The sequence below is a fragment of the Tauraco erythrolophus genome, chromosome Z (assembly GCF_009769465.1).
Source record: "Tauraco erythrolophus isolate bTauEry1 chromosome Z, bTauEry1.pri, whole genome shotgun sequence".
NCBI lineage: Eukaryota > Metazoa > Chordata > Aves > Musophagiformes > Musophagidae > Tauraco > Tauraco erythrolophus.
Genome location: NC_141496.1, coordinates 60,450,293 through 60,465,411, shown reverse-complemented (window position 1 = coordinate 60,465,411; position 15,119 = coordinate 60,450,293). Strand labels below are relative to the sequence as shown.

Sequence of the window (15,119 nt, the reverse complement as noted above, 5' to 3'; positions counted from 1 at the left end):
GCGGCGATCGCCGGGGGGGGCGGGGGCGGGAGGCGATGCCGCCGGGGGGGGCGGGGGCGGGAGGCGATGCCGCCGGGGGGCATCGCCTCCCGCCCCCGCCCCCCCCGGCGGCACCGCCTCCCGCCCCCGCCCCGCCCCGTCCGCTCCCCGGCGTTCCCGACACGCACCGCGCCCTTCGTCACACCCGCCCGCCCCTCCTATTGGTGAGAGCGGTCGGCCGCGCGTCGCCGCGCTTTCCGTGTCGCCGCGACAAGATGGCGCTGGAGGCGAGGAGGATGGAGGGAGACGTGGAGGACGGTGAGCTCTCCGACTCGGACTCCGACATGCCCGGCGCCGGTTCCCCCGGGGATCCGCAGCAGGTGAGGAACGGGAGGTGGCAGGCAGCGAGGACCAGGCTCCACCCGGAGCCGAGCCGCCCGTGGCCTTGCCGGGAGAAGGCAGCGAGAGGGCCTCAGGGGGCCCTGCCGCCGCCGCTGCCCGTGATGTACCGCTGCGGGCGAGAGGGCCCGCTGGGGAACGGGAGCGGTGCTCGGCGGATGCGGGGGCGGGGGGCGGCGGCCTTTACGGCCTGGGCGGCGGGGTCAGGAGGCCCTTCCCGAGGGGTGACTGCTTGTCCCGTGCCCTGGGCCCGGGAACCGGCTTGTTCTTCTGCCGCCAGTTCATGTGGGGAGACGGCATGCTGTGGCGGGGCGAGGGGAGGCTTTTGTTGTTGCCGGCTACTGGGTTTGCTGGGCAAAGGAGAGTGGTCACAGGCAGCGCCGCTGATCGCTTCCAGAAGAAACAAACTGTTCTAAAACCGCATTAAAGCAGTGGGAGGTGATGGCTCCTTTCCCTTGACCCTGCAGCTCTTTTGCATCCTTGAATTGCTGAAGAGAGATTTATTTCCAAGTGTCTCGTTTTGTTTTCGCGTTAGAGCATGTAACGAAGTTTATGAGGAATTTATGGTGGTGTGGGGGCTGGAAAAGATTTCAAAATACGATGAAGCAGCGAATGACACTGTATATGTAAGAATTTTTATTTTATTTTCTTTAGTTAGCTTGATTTATTTGCAATATAGTTCTGGGATGTGTAGCACAAAAAAAATATTACAGACGTAAGGGTGGATTTTTTTTTAATTTATGGAGTTGTTAGTGTTTTGCATTATGCAATACATTTTAAATTAAGTCTTTGCATTTCATAACACGATAAAATAAGTTGAGGACTTGTGCTTTCTGTTTGCTAATACGAGGGAGAAGAAATAGTGCCATAATGTTGGTGAAAGTGTTGTCCCAAAATCTAGAGTTCTTTTACCCAGTGTGCAAAAAGCAAGTTTACACACAGAGTCGAGATATTTGTTTATTATGTGTGTGTACAGAGAGGGGAGCTAGGTGGTGAAATCACGAAGCAAGCACACCTAGGTGCTCAAAACAGTGCTATTTATATGTGTATAAGCTATAACATTTCTATTGGTAACCTGCTTAAATCCATTGGTTCTGCTTAAAGCTCTTCTGATTTTTATTTCAGCTTAAACTGAAGGAAGAGATCTTATTTTTAATAAGATCATGGGATAGCGTGTAACTTTACAGTAGGAAATGAGTTAAAGAAAAACAGGAATTATGAGTAAGGAAAATGCTTACAGCGGATCAGCCCAGACAGCATGGCCAAAAGTTTCCAGCAATTGGGAATAAGTGACCCATGGTGCTTTCACAGGTTATGCAGATCTGGGCAGGTTTGGCTTTCATATTTTCGTTTATTTGTCAGGTGTGTGGAGAAACAGCCTTTCATGAATATTTTTGTAGCAATAAGACTTTTTTTAAAGTTTTTGAAACATTTAGGGGTTTTGTCTTAATTAGTAAGAAACCACAGTGAGTCTGTGGTGTTGATTTAAAGAAAGAAGGTACCTTACCTTCTGTAAGGTACCACTTTCCCCAGCTGGTCACATGCTGTCCTGATTGAACCAGAATCACAATACACTGTTAGCTTCTCAGCGTCTGAGCAGTGCTTTTTGTGAGTTTGGTTTTGGGGTTTTTGGTCCTTTTTTCTTCTCACTTGAGTCTCTGGGAATACTGTTGTGGTTGCAGATCACTAGTCTTGACTGCTTTCAGACTCTGGAGAGAATATTAATTTCTATGCTGTTAAAAAAACTTCTGGTAAGTTTCTGTGGTGTTTTGTTTTTCTCAGTCTTTCTTAGAACTGCTGCGCATGTTGTGTCGTTGTCCAATTTGGGAGTTTTTGTAGCTTTTCCAGTCTCGTGACAATTTTAATTTCATTCAGCAAAGATTACGTTAAGTAGATGAGCGACTCCCGAAACGTGTTTTCTATAGAAGCCGTGCCGTCTTTCATATACAAGCGTTCAAAATACAGAGGCTTCATAGGTTGCACCTGTCAACTGTAGTACAAAAGATGCTCGTGGAGGACTGCACAAACAGTCACATGAGTCAGAATTAAGTTTGCTAGCTAATCAAGTCTTTGGTGTGACTTGATAGCCCTTTTAATTTATAGGCTGATTAAATTAATGGACATTTACTTTTTCATTTCAGAAACCACATGATGGCAGACCATTCCAAAGCAGTGTTTCATCATGTGCACCAAGTGCTCCTTATCGGACAACCAAAAGTGTGGATTCAAGTGATGAAAGCTTTTCTGAATCTGATGATGACAGCTGTCTGTGGAAACGAAAACGACAGAAATGTTTCAACTTTCCTCCTGCTAAATCTGAGCCTTTTCAGCTTAGCCAGAGCCACCAAAAACAAACTTCTCTAGGTGGAAAGAAGGTCAACAACATTTGGGGTGTAGTTCTCCAGGAGCAGAATCAGGATGCGGTGGCTACTGAACTTGGGATTCTAGGCATGGACGGTAGTATTGACAGAAGTAGGCAGTCTGAGACTTACAATTATTTATTGGCTAAGAAGCTGATGAAGGAAGCTCAGCAGAAGGAGGCAGAGACTTTAGATAAAGAACTGGATGAATACATGCATGATGACAAGAAGACATTGCCAGCAGAAGAAGAAAATGGGCAAGGCTTTCTCAAACGGAAGCGGCCTGTAAAAGATAGACTGGGCGAAAGACAAGAAATGAAATACAAAGGAAGGTATGAGATAACAGAAGAAGATTCAGAGGAGAAAGTGGCAGATGAAATTGCTTATCGGTGAGTTTAGTAACAGTATATCTTCACTTCTTTCAGTATCGGTAAGCTGTTGATGGAAAAAAGCTTTCTTACTGCTAAATATGTGAGGTGTCGTACCAGATTACAAAAAGCATGAGTGCCTTGTGTGTGTTTCCAAAATCCTGGGATTAAAGTGCAGCATTATGGCTGATATCTCGTGGAAGGATCCAGTAATACTGTCTAATTTATTTTTTTTAAAGATCCACCAAAATGGTTTGTTATTTGAGAACAATGGCAAGGAAAAATACCGTCTCTCGTGATACAGGTTTAGTAGTGGCTTTACTTTAGTAGGAAATACCCTATGAGTAAAGATGCGTGTTTGGAGTTGAACGCCAGTGAACACCTGCTGTGGTCGCCATAAAAATCTGGCTAAGTTATAAATCTTTGAAACTGTAGATGACTCGGACCGTGTAGTGTTTTGGAGAGCACAGCTTCTGAAATACACTTATTCTTTACATGGAACATGCTTGTCTGAAGAAAACATTTTACTGCTGTTTTAACTAAGGGCTTTGCCGAGGTTAGACACCGGCCCTGAGATCAAGCCTCGCCTCGTTCTGTGTTGGGAGACTGAGCCTCAGTTCTGTGCTTGTTTATGGGGTTACTAAGCTTCAGCCATATGCGCACTTAACACCACCCAGTGGTGCAGCACAGTCCTGCTACTTAGTTGTGGTTGTCCTGGTTTCAGCTGGGACAGTTAGTTCTCCTTTTTAGCAGCTAGAAGAGCTCCGTGTTTTGGTTTCAGTCTGAGACTTGCTCTGAGAAGAATGCTGACAGCGCACTGATGTTTATAGTTGGCACTGAGGTGTCAAGGATTTTTCAGCTGCCGTGTTCTTGCTGTGTGCAGGAGCACAACAGGATAGGGGGGAGCATGGCCGGGACGGGGGGTCCACGACTCTCCTTAGGATTTGTACTTAGACTTAGGATTGAGGGCCAAACTGGCTGATGAAGTATTCCATATCATGCAGCGTCATGTCCAGCATAAAAATGAGCATCAGCCGGAAAGAAGGGCCTTTGCTCTTCCGGCACTCTCACTTTCTCTCTCGCTGTATTTTTGGGCCTCTCACTCGTCCGGCATTGCAATGTCAGGACTTAACTGTTTCGGGATTGTTAGTCCAGGACGAGACAGGCCTTGGTCAAGGGGTGCTGAGCAATTACACTGTGCCTCTCTTGTTTGTATATGTTATCATCACTGTACATATGTATATTCATATAATAGTAGTATCAAATTGTTCTTATGTCAACCCACAAGTGTCTTTCCCTTTTCCCCTTTAATTCTCTTCCCCATCCCCTGGGGGTGGGGCAGGTTGAGTGAGCGGCTGCATGGAGTTCAGTTGCCACCTGGCCTAAACCACGACAATGGTACACTGAGCTGAGACAGAAAACTTATCTGTCCAAAAGCCTGTTGCTTTTTTTAAAGAGTTAATTCGCAGACAGATTTGTTCACCGAACCAATTTGCTGCACAGTTTCCTTTGAGCAGGCACTGGCAGCACTGGACTGATGGTGTGAGGGAGGGTGCATGGCTGCAGCAATTCTTACTCAGATTGACTTAAACTGCCACCGTCCTTTTTCAGTGGTGCAACAGAAGACGACAATGTTAAACAGAACAAGAGTTACAAGACTTACTGACGCTTAGCTTGATCTTTAAATAAAACTTGGATTTATTGATCACTGTTAATTTCTTGCATGTGATAGTTGGTATCGCCGGATGTTGAAATACAGCAGTTAGACAGTGACTAATGCTGTTTTCAGTTCTTGGTAGCTTCTCATTTATGGATTTGAAAACTTCGAGCATGTCTCTTATAATAAACTTTTGTTTCTTATATTGAGCTTCATCAAAATATGGCAGAAGCCTCTTTTTTGTAATTGTTTATATCAGTAGCGGTGCTGAATTGCATCAGTAGGATTGTGGTTATACACATCACAGCACTGTTGTTTGATCTGTGCTGTGTCATCTGTGCCTGGATTCATAACCTTTTGTTGTGCTGGCCCACTCAGTGAACTGAAATCAAAGAGTTTTTCTGACCATCTTGTGCCATTTTTTGCCCTTTACCTCATTCAGCTCCTGTTGCAGTGCACAGCTGCTTGTTAAAGCACACTTACAGAAGGATTGTTCAGGGCCAGAATGAACACTACATGAGAATTTGACTGTTTAAGCTGCCACTGCTACTAACAGGAGGTCTGTTTAACCAGCTCTTTAAGGAATCCTGGTTATCTTAAAGTTCTCTGCATCTTTGAGAAGCGTTTCCATCTCTTTCAATAATTCACAATTTAGAATTCAATCCTATAAATGTTTAAGAAAGCATTTGCCTTCTGGTGCCACTGAGCTGTTGTGCTTGGGACTGTGCTTGATGAGAAGCTTTAGCATTAAAAAAATAAGAATTTAGCGTATGAACTCTTGCTCTGGACAAGTGGTATTGTTTTGTGGGCTTAACAGTGTTTTCCAGTGGAGGTATATGCTTTGGCACAGTGAATTGATGCTATGTAAGCCTCTTCCTTCATGCAGACTTCCAATGAAAACTTCTGAATGAGGACGTTGTTGGAACAAAAGAATACAATTTAACTCAGTAATATTGCAAAAAGTTTCTTGTTTGCATTTTGTAGGTTATCATAGATTAGTCCACAGACTGATTTCTTTTTTATTATGTAGGTTTGAATGGCACATGTTACAGAGGAACTTATACACTTACTGTTGTCTCTGGCTAATTGTTATTTTGACTGTAAAAAGTGCTGTAATTTGAACTGTTAAATGCACAGCAGACTTTTATACTTTAATTTCAGAGATTTATAGAGATCTTTGCAGTTTCTTAAACGGTTTAATCTTTCACACATCAATAGAAAAAAAATCATGACCCAATGTATTTTCATTGAAACAATTTTAAAAAATGCATGCTTTAGAAAAACCTATCCCTCAGAAGCTCAGTATTTTGAAATCTTATTTAAGAAGCCATTAAAACACGTTTAAATGTATAGAGTCTTTAATTTTAATATAGTTTTGTGTTCCACAGAATGAGTTACTGATTATGGAAGTGCCATGGTCAATTTAACTGAAGAAATTATACTTAAAATAAATGTGCCTTTCTTTTTTTTTCCCTCCTCTTCAGGCTTTGTGAGCCAAAGAAAGATTTAATTGCCCGAGTAGTGAAAATAATTGGGAAAAGAAAAGCTATCGAACTGCTTATGGAAACAGCTGAAGTGGAACAAAATGGTGGACTGTTCATAGTGGTAAGAAAAATCTGATAATTGTGGGTTTGTGCGGGGCGGACGCACACAACTATTTACTTGTAGAATATTTGCTTAGTACTGTGGCACAGCTTTCACATTGGACAGCTTCTTCCAGAGTTTCATGGTCTTCCCTTGCCATGAAACTTGCTTAATAAATATTTACGTAACTTTCCAGTAGGATTTGAGTAAACAATGAGATGAATGAACCTGGAAATTGCCCAACTTTTTGTACTGAGATTAGTATCTGATTTGCAGTGATAACCTTGTATCTGTTACTCTACCTCAAATTAGATCTTTCCCTGACAGTTAGTAAAGGTGAAGAGTTCTGAAGGTTGAATAAAAATTTGTAGCATTTGAATCCAGCTGAAGCCTCTGGAACGTTGCCTCAGTAAGTCAAGTGGATGTTTGACAGCACTGACTTACCGACTCGGTTAATCAGCATGCCATCAGAGCTCAGCATATCCAGTAGTGAGCATTTCTAGTGTCACATTTGAAGAGTAACTTTCAAAAGGGAAGCTGTTAGCTTTATTAGAGATCCGTTGTGTTGTGTATTAGTAGAGCAAAACTGAGTACTGATTTCTGTTATGAATCATGGTAAAAATCCTATACTGAATGGCTGGATTACCAATTTCTTGGTATGTTTTTTTATTATTAAATAATGAGCCTCAGTGCAAAAGTGCAGAAGAAAAAAAAAATGGAAGGGAACTAGTTAGTACTTTCAGGCATTTGTTTATAATTTACATCTTTGAAGTTGTGTCATTGGAAGAAGGGAGGAGGGGGAAAAAAAGAAGGGGAGAATTAAAAAAAAAAAAAGGTAAAAAATCCACCATAACTGTGTCCCCCCCCTCCCCCCCCCAAAAAAAAAAAAAGCAACAACTTTCAAGCTAGCAACCTGTCTTAGAAGCAGTCTGTTGTCTTGAAAAAATACTTGGTCATAAGTGTTTATGAAGGAGATGAAAGGACACAACTCCTGGTGGCACAGGTTCCTTTCGCTGCAGATCAGAGTATGCCATTTGAAAGGCAGATGATACTGTTTTTATTCGTTGTGATTTTGTGCTGATAGAATGATAAAAGTATGTAGCATCTGCTGTTTCAAGAACATAATTAAAAATTTACCTTCTTTGTTCTTTTAACTTTTGCATTGTATTTTACTTTGTTATTTAGCAGAAAAGTGTCACATTTAGTACAGTACCAGAGCACTGGAGTAACAATTCAGTTTTATATACTGTGAATGGTGATTTCTGCTATGAAGACAGGCTGAGAGAGTTGGGGCTGTTCAGCCTGGAGAAGAGAAGGCTCTGGGGTGATCTTATAGCAGCTTTCCAGTACCTAAAGAGAGCCTACAGGAAAGCTGGAGAGGGACTTTTTACAAGGGCGTGTAGTGATAGGACAAGGGGCAATGGATTTAAACTGAAAGAGGGGAGATTTAGATTAGATATAAGGAAGAAATTTTTTACATTGAGGGTGGTGAGGCACTGGAACAGGTTGCCCAGAGAAGTTGTGGATGCCCCATCCCTGGAAGTGTTCATGTCCAGGTTAGATGAGGCTTTGGGCAATCTGGTGTAGTGGAGGATTTCTCTGCCCATGTCAGGAGGGTTGGAACTAGATGATCTTTAAGGTCCCTTCCAACCCTAACCATTCTATGATTCTATGAATAATAGCATGATAAATAGTGCTTATAATTTGCAGCGGTTTTAAAGCTGAGTCCTTTAGCATGGCACATTGCACCACTGCTGTTACAGTGAAAGCTGTTGAAGCATGGAACTAATATGTTGTGAGGAGAAGCTTTAAAATAGAGGTTGTGTTTCATGTGCCTTAGGCAGAAATGCAAAATCTTGCAGGTACGCAGATAAGTTGTGGAATTGCTAAGCATAATTTTAAAAAGCTATCTACATGATTTTATGAAATTCATTTTTGATGTTTTGCTGGGCTTATGTGTTAGAAATGTTCTGTATTAACCTAGTATATAGGTTGTTGCAGGTAGTTGTGAGGGTAGTTAGAATACTATTTGTGTTTTGTTTCTTCACTACAAAAATCAGATTTAATATGTCATTGAACAGTCATTGATCTTATGTTCTGAAGCAAATTTTTTATGTTTTTATGTTTCTAAAGCTCATAGTTTACCTGTCCAAATGTAGCAAGCTGGGTTGTTGACCGTCTTACAACTAGCTCAGTCACAAATAAAACATAGCAAGGGTTGTTTTTATGTAATACTTAGCACAGCAGAACTTTTTTTTTCATTCTGTCTCAATACAAGCATTGTCTTAGATGCTGGTTTTGTATCAACGCTTAGATTGTGTTAAGCTTGCTGTTACAAATTTACTCTTTCCCTGTTAAGAACGGCACTAGGAGAAGAACACCAGGGGGCGTTTATTTAAACCTGCTGAAGAACACACCTAGCATCAAAGAAGAGCAAATCAAGGTAAAATTGTCAAGAGTGCAGATGGTTGTTCAAAGTAAATTTTGGTGGTTTTCTACTAGAAATATTGTGATTTATTCTCATAACTTCTACCAAGTTTAACTCGGTATTCCAAAGAAACCAGCTTTTCACATTCAAAATACAAACAAAATAAACCACAACAAAATTGATGAATTACTGTTCACCATAGGCAGAGAGAACACCTTTTTCATATTGCCAGTCACAAAAATCTGTTGAGGATGATGAGACAGTAGAGTCTGAAGAGGTGAACACTAGACTTTCATCAGATAACAGCAATATTACCTGTAATTGTATTTCTGTCTTTGGAGCCCTGCGTCACTGTTCATGGATTGAACGGTGTTCTCTTAATAGAACTTTTCTGTCCTATATAGCTCCAGCTGTAGCGCCAGGTAGTATTCCCCATTAAGTCAGATACTGGTCTGAGGCTAGTCTGAGCTGCTCACTGTCCTCTCTGTGGGGCTCATTGAAATAATTTTGTCAGCTTGTAAATATGATAGCCTTTCCTTTAAGGGTATGAAAGAGATTGAGATGGTGTTTTCTTCATTTCAGTTAAAACAACCTGGTTTTCATCATGGTATTTGCCACTTTATTAAAGTTTTTGTTAAGGAAAGACTCATTTTTTGCTTGCAGATGCTCACAGCTCACTCTGTTAAACCATCCTAGCATCTTGCACTGAGAACTAACAAACAAATCAACATGAATTTTGATTGTCTGTTTTATGATATTTAAAACAAACAAACAAAACCTAAACCTTTCATAGCTTACAGTGGTCACAAAAAGTTGCAACTTTGATCACTTTATCCCATTACAAAAAAAAAAATTGCTCTTCTTGCTCTCTCCCATGCCCTTTTAATTGTGTGTCTTGTTCTTCTTTTGCTGATACTGACAAGCATTCAATGAGACAGCAGTTTTCACTCAACAAACTTATTTGATTGTATGACACATCATTTGTCACACAAGCCTGTGGGAAAAGTATGTGTGATCCTGTCATCATGGAGGTTGTCATGTATACAGCTCTTGCAAGTCTCCATATCCTTAGCACTTGACTTGCAGCTTTAGGGGAGGAAAAAAAAAGCATTAATGTTTTCTATATGCAATGTATGTTTTTTAAAAAAATCAGCAAGGAAAGAAAAGCATGTAGCATCATTTAGCTCTGCTACATTGTATTCGCCCCCTAGAAATACAGAGGAAACTTGTAGCAGTCCTATTTTGTAGAATCATAGAACCCTTTGGGTTGGAAGGGACCTCAAAGATCATCTAGTTCCAACCCCCGCTGCTATGGGTAGGGACACCTTCCCCTGGATCAGGTTGCTCAAAGCCTCATCCAGCCTGGCCTTGAACACTTCTAGGGATGGGGCATCCACAACTTCTCTGGGCAACCTGTTACACTGCCTCACCACCCTCTGAGTGAAAAATTTCTTCCTTACATGTAATCAAAATCTCCCCTCTTTCAGTATAAGCCATTGCCCATTGTCCTATCACTACACACCTTTGCAAAAAGTCCCTCTCCAGCTTTCCTGTAGGCTCCCTTCAGGCACTGGAAGACTGCTATAAGATCTCCTCAGAGCCTTCTCTTCTCCAGGCTGAACAACCCCAACTCTCTCAGCCTGTCTTCAGAGGAGAGGTGCTCCAGCCCCTGTATCATCTTCATGGCCCTCCTCTGGACTTGCTCTAACAGCTCCATGTCCTTATGTTGGGGGCCCCAGAGCTGAACACAGCAGAGGGGGCAGAGGGGCAGAATCACCTCCCTTGACCTGCTGGCCACGCTTCTTTGGATGCAGCCCAGGATACGGTTTCCTCCGTGCTGCTCTCAATCCGTTATCCACCTAGCCTGTAATTGTGCTTGGGGTTGCTTTGACTCATGTGGAGGACCTTGCACTTGGCCTTGTTGAACTTCATGAGGTTCTCACAGGCCTATCTCTCAAGCCTGTCAAGGTCCCTCTGGATGGCATCCCTTCCCTCCAGCATGTCCACGACACCACACAGCCTGGTGTCATCGGCAAACTTGCTGAGGGTGCACTCGATCCCACTGTCCATGTCACCAACAAAGATGTTAAATAGCACTGGCCCCAGCACTGACCCCTGGGGAACGACACTCGTCACTGGCCTCCACTTGGACACCAGGCTGTTGACTGCAACTCTTTGGGTGCAACCGTCCAACCAATTCCTTATCCACTGAGTGGTCTATCTGTCAAATCCATCACTCTCCAATTTAGAGACAAGGATGTCATGTGAGACGGTGTAAAATGCTTTGCACAAGTCCAGTAGGTGGTGTCCATTGCTCTTGCCTTATCCACCAATGCTATAGCACCATCATAGAAGGCCACCAAATTAGTCAGGCAGGATTTGCCCTTAGTGAAGCCATGTTGGCTGTCACCAATCACCTCCTTATTTCCCATGTGCCTTAGCATAGTCGCCAGGAGGATCTGCTCCATGATCTTGCCGGGCACAGAGGTGAGACTGACTGGCCTGTAGTTCCCTGGGTCTTCCTGGTTTTTTCCTTTTTAAAAAAGAGGGTTATGTTTTCCCTTTTCTGTTCAGTGGGAATTTCACTGGACTGCCACGACTTCTCAGATAAGATGAATAGTGGCTTGGTAACTTCATTTACCACTTCCCTCAGGACCTGCAGATGCACCTCATCAGGTCCCATGGACTTGTGCACCTTCAGGGTCTTTAGATAGTGTCGAACCTGATCTTCTCCTACAGTGGGTGGTTCTTTATTTTCCCAGTCTCTGCCTTTGCCTTCTGTGACTTGGGCTGTGCAGCTAGAGCTCTTGCCAGTGGAGACTGAGGAAAAAAAGTCATGGAGTACCTCAGCCTTCTCCAAGCCCTGGGTAACCAGGTTTCCCATTTCCTTTTGGAGAGGGCTCACATTTTCCCTAGTCCTCTTTTTCTCACTGACATACCTATAGAAGCTTTTCTTGTCACCTTTAGTGTCCCTGGCCAGGCTTAATTTTATCAGGGCTTTAGCTTTACTAACCTCATCCCTGGTTGCTCAGACAATTTCTCTGTATTCCTCCCAGGCTACCTTTTTATGCTTGAGTTGGTCCAAGAGCTCCTTGTTCATCCATGCAGGCCTCCTGGTCTTTCTGCCCAACTTCCTCTTTGTTGGGATGCGCTGCTTCTGAGCTTGGAGGAGTTGATCCTTCAGTACTAACCAGCTTTCTTGGGTCTCTCTTCCCTCCAGGGCTTTATCCCATAGTATTAGTCCAAGCAGATCCCTGAGGAGACTGAAGTCTGCTCTCCTGAAATCCAGGCTAGTGAGTTTGCTTTGCTCCCTCCTCACCACTCTAAGGATCTTGATCTTCATGATCACTGCAACCAAGGCTGCCCTTGAGCTTCACATTCCCACCAGCTCCTTCTTGTTGGTGAGAACAAGAACCAGCATAGCACCCCTCCTCGTTGGTTCTTCTATCACTTGGAAAAGGAAGTTATCATCATTACATTCCAGGAACCTCCTGGAATGCTTATGCCCTACTCTGTTGTCCCTCCAACAGGTATCGGGGTGGTTGAAGTTCCCCAGGAGGACCAGGGCTTGTGAACGTGAGGCTGCTCCTGTCTGTCTGTAGAGGGCCTCATCTACTGGGTCTTCCTGGTCAGGTGTCCTGTAGCAGACCCCCACTATAATGTCACCTGTCTCTGCCCTGCCTTTAATCCTGACCTATGAACTCTCAGTTGGCTCCTCATCCATCCCCAGGTGGAGTTCCATGCACTCCAGCTGGTCTTTGACATAGAGAGCAACACCTCCTCTTTGTGTCCCCTGTCTGTCCTTCCTAAAAAGCCTGTATCCTTCCATCCCAACATGCCGGTCTTAGGATTCATCCCACCACATCTCTGTGGTGCCAATAAGATCATAACCCTGCAGACATGCAAACATCTCGAACTCCTCGTTTATTCCCCATGCTGTGTGCGTTTGCATAGGGGCATTTAAGTTGGGCCCTTGATGAATCTGGCTGGAGTGGCTGTAATTCCTTTCTGCTGCTCTTCAGGTGCTCTCAGCTTGTCATGATCAAGCCTGATATTATCCCCTTCAAATCTGGTTTAAAGCCCTGTCAATGAGCACCAGTAGCTGATGTGCAAATACCATCTTCCCCCTTTGAGAAAGGTGAATCCCATCTGCTGCCAGCAAGCCTGATGCCGTGTAGGCCATCCCGTTGTCGAAAAACCCAAGACTGTGGCGATGACACCAAACACGGAGCCACGTATTAATAGACGGCACGTCTATTTCTTCCAGTGTCACTGCTCACAACTGGAAGGAGAGAGGAAAAAGTAGCCTGTGCTCCGGATTCCCTTATCAACCATCCCAGGGCCCTGAAGTCTCTTTTAATCTCCCTTGGACTATGCGTTGTGACTTCATCGCCACTCACGTGGAAAAACAGTAGTGGGTAATAGTCCAAGGGCTGTACCAGGCTTGGAAGTTTCCACCGATATCCTTAACCCAGGCCCCAGGGAGGCATCAGACTTCCTGAAGAGGAGGGTCTGTGTGGCATATTGGACCCTCTGTTCCCTTCAGAAGGGAGTTGCCTACAACTATAACCTGTCTTTTTCCCCTCATGGAGGTGGTTGTGGTACGGGGATAGGACTTTCTGACCCTGGCAACACCTCTGCTGTAAATGGACCATCATCCACATCATCCATTGACGGTCCTTCTACATCCATAACCTCATACCTGTTGCACAGAGGCAGCTGGGAACGTGAGGTGGGCAAGGAGGGGGTTCATCTGCCACCCTGAACATGGACTTGCCTCCATTCACTCCTTTCCTTTAAGTACTGCCTTGATCCTGGTGAGGGAAAGATACAGGATCCCATGATCTTGTTTTTTTTTCTGGTGGCTGTTCCTGTTTCTGTCTCAGAGAGGGCAGAGCATGACACTGCCAGTCTGTTTCTTTCTCAGACTCCCTGATGCTCCTTAACCTTTCTACTTCCTCTCACAGCTCTGCCAATAGGATTAGCAGATAGTCCACCTGGTCACAGCTCACACAGCTGCTCTCACTACTGCCATCAGTTATCAGTGAATGGTTCTGGCACATTTTGCAGTAGAGAAGATGTTAACGGGGTTCACAAATGTTTGACAGTAAAGATCATGAGACCTGGACTTGAATTTCAATTGTGGAGGAAAGTTTCTTCAAGTTGTCATAGAACCTTTGGTCATGTTTTCTTTACAGGTCCCTCTCTATGGCAGCACAATCCTTTGGTCTGGGACCCATTTCTCCCAGTTCCATGTCATGAGCAAACTTGAAATGAAAACTTAATGATACTTAATTACATACACTTTGAGATCACTGAGAAATTATGTAATAAAATTGTTTATGGGACATTTTCTTTAAGCACCATCTATTCTCATACTTTTACTATCAATAATGTGTATCTTAGTTAAATACAACAGTATTTGTAATTTTTTTTAAAAATTACTATGTTTTCTTTAGGAAACACTAGTAAAGTTAATACACCAAACTTTTTTCATTTTCCTTAAAGGAAATATTCTATTTGGAAAACCAAAAGGAGTATGAAAACAAAAAAGCTGCTAAGAAGAGGAGAATACAAGTTCTAGGAAAGAAGATGAAAAAAGCCATTAAAGGGCTTAACCTGCAAGAATACGATGACGCATCTCGTGAGACTTTTGCTAGTGATACAAATGAGGCTCTGGCTTCCCTGGATGATCTACAAGAAGGGCATCATGAATCAAAGATGGAACCTGAAGATGTTATTGAAATGGATAATGCTCATGATTTGGAGATCTTCTAGTTACTAATGTTCTTAGTAGCAACGTCTCTATAAAACATATTAAATGAGCCTTTCTTATAATCCCATGGCTTCTTGTTTTCATAAGCTGCAGAAACATGGGAAATATTTGATGCTGAAAAACATGACAGAATTCTTAGCTAAATTTAACAGCATTAAAGATGTTAATTGTCCTATTATTTGTTTGCTGAGTCCTTAAAAAACTATTAACAGCTCTGCGTCACCATGTTTGTTCCTTAAGAACTTTTTTAGCCCCATGTTAGGTTTAGGAATTAAGGCTATGTTTTAACTAAATACATCATTTAATTTGCTGAAGCTAACAAAGTAATCAAGTGATCAATGTTCCTCGTTACAGCTGAACAGAAAAAACAGTATAAAGTTAGTCTTGACAGAAAAGATTTTGTGTTCTTTATATGGCAGTGTGTTGACAAGAATAGCAGTGTTTATAGGATTAAAACCTGTAAAAACAGATTGGTTTGTGAAATGAACATAATTTTAATGGTCAGTGACCTTTGAATAACAACCTTGTAAACCACTCACTGGTGAGCAATGTGTGTTTGAAATTTCTG

The 15,119-nt window shown here is 43.0% G+C and overlaps 1 protein-coding gene across 1 annotated transcript; it reads left to right on the top strand.

The window, feature by feature from the left end:
* Positions 1 to 238: 238 nt before the first annotated feature.
* PHAX (phosphorylated adaptor for RNA export) lies at positions 239 to 14,613 on the top strand. The gene is made up of 5 exons (XM_086629450.1): positions 239 to 359; positions 2,520 to 3,127; positions 6,248 to 6,368; positions 8,707 to 8,790; positions 14,284 to 14,613. The coding sequence occupies exons 1-5, from the start codon at positions 255 to 257 to the stop codon at positions 14,551 to 14,553; spliced, it is 1,188 nt and encodes a 395-aa protein (XP_086485576.1). The 5' UTR covers positions 239 to 254; the 3' UTR covers positions 14,554 to 14,613.
* The last annotated feature ends 506 nt before the right edge of the window (positions 14,614 to 15,119 follow it).

Bases quoted from the DNA above. Each gene is read 5' to 3' on its own strand.
- PHAX (XM_086629450.1), top strand. From the start codon at position 255: ATGGCGCTGGAGGCGAGGAGGATGGAGGGAGACGTGGAGGACGGTGAG. The intron at 360-2,519 runs GTGAGGAACGGG...TTTTCATTTCAG, and splicing joins CCCCCGGGGATCCGCAGCAG to AAACCACATGATGGCAGACC. The intron at 6,369-8,706 runs GTAAGAAAAATC...TTCCCTGTTAAG, and splicing joins ATGGTGGACTGTTCATAGTG to AACGGCACTAGGAGAAGAAC.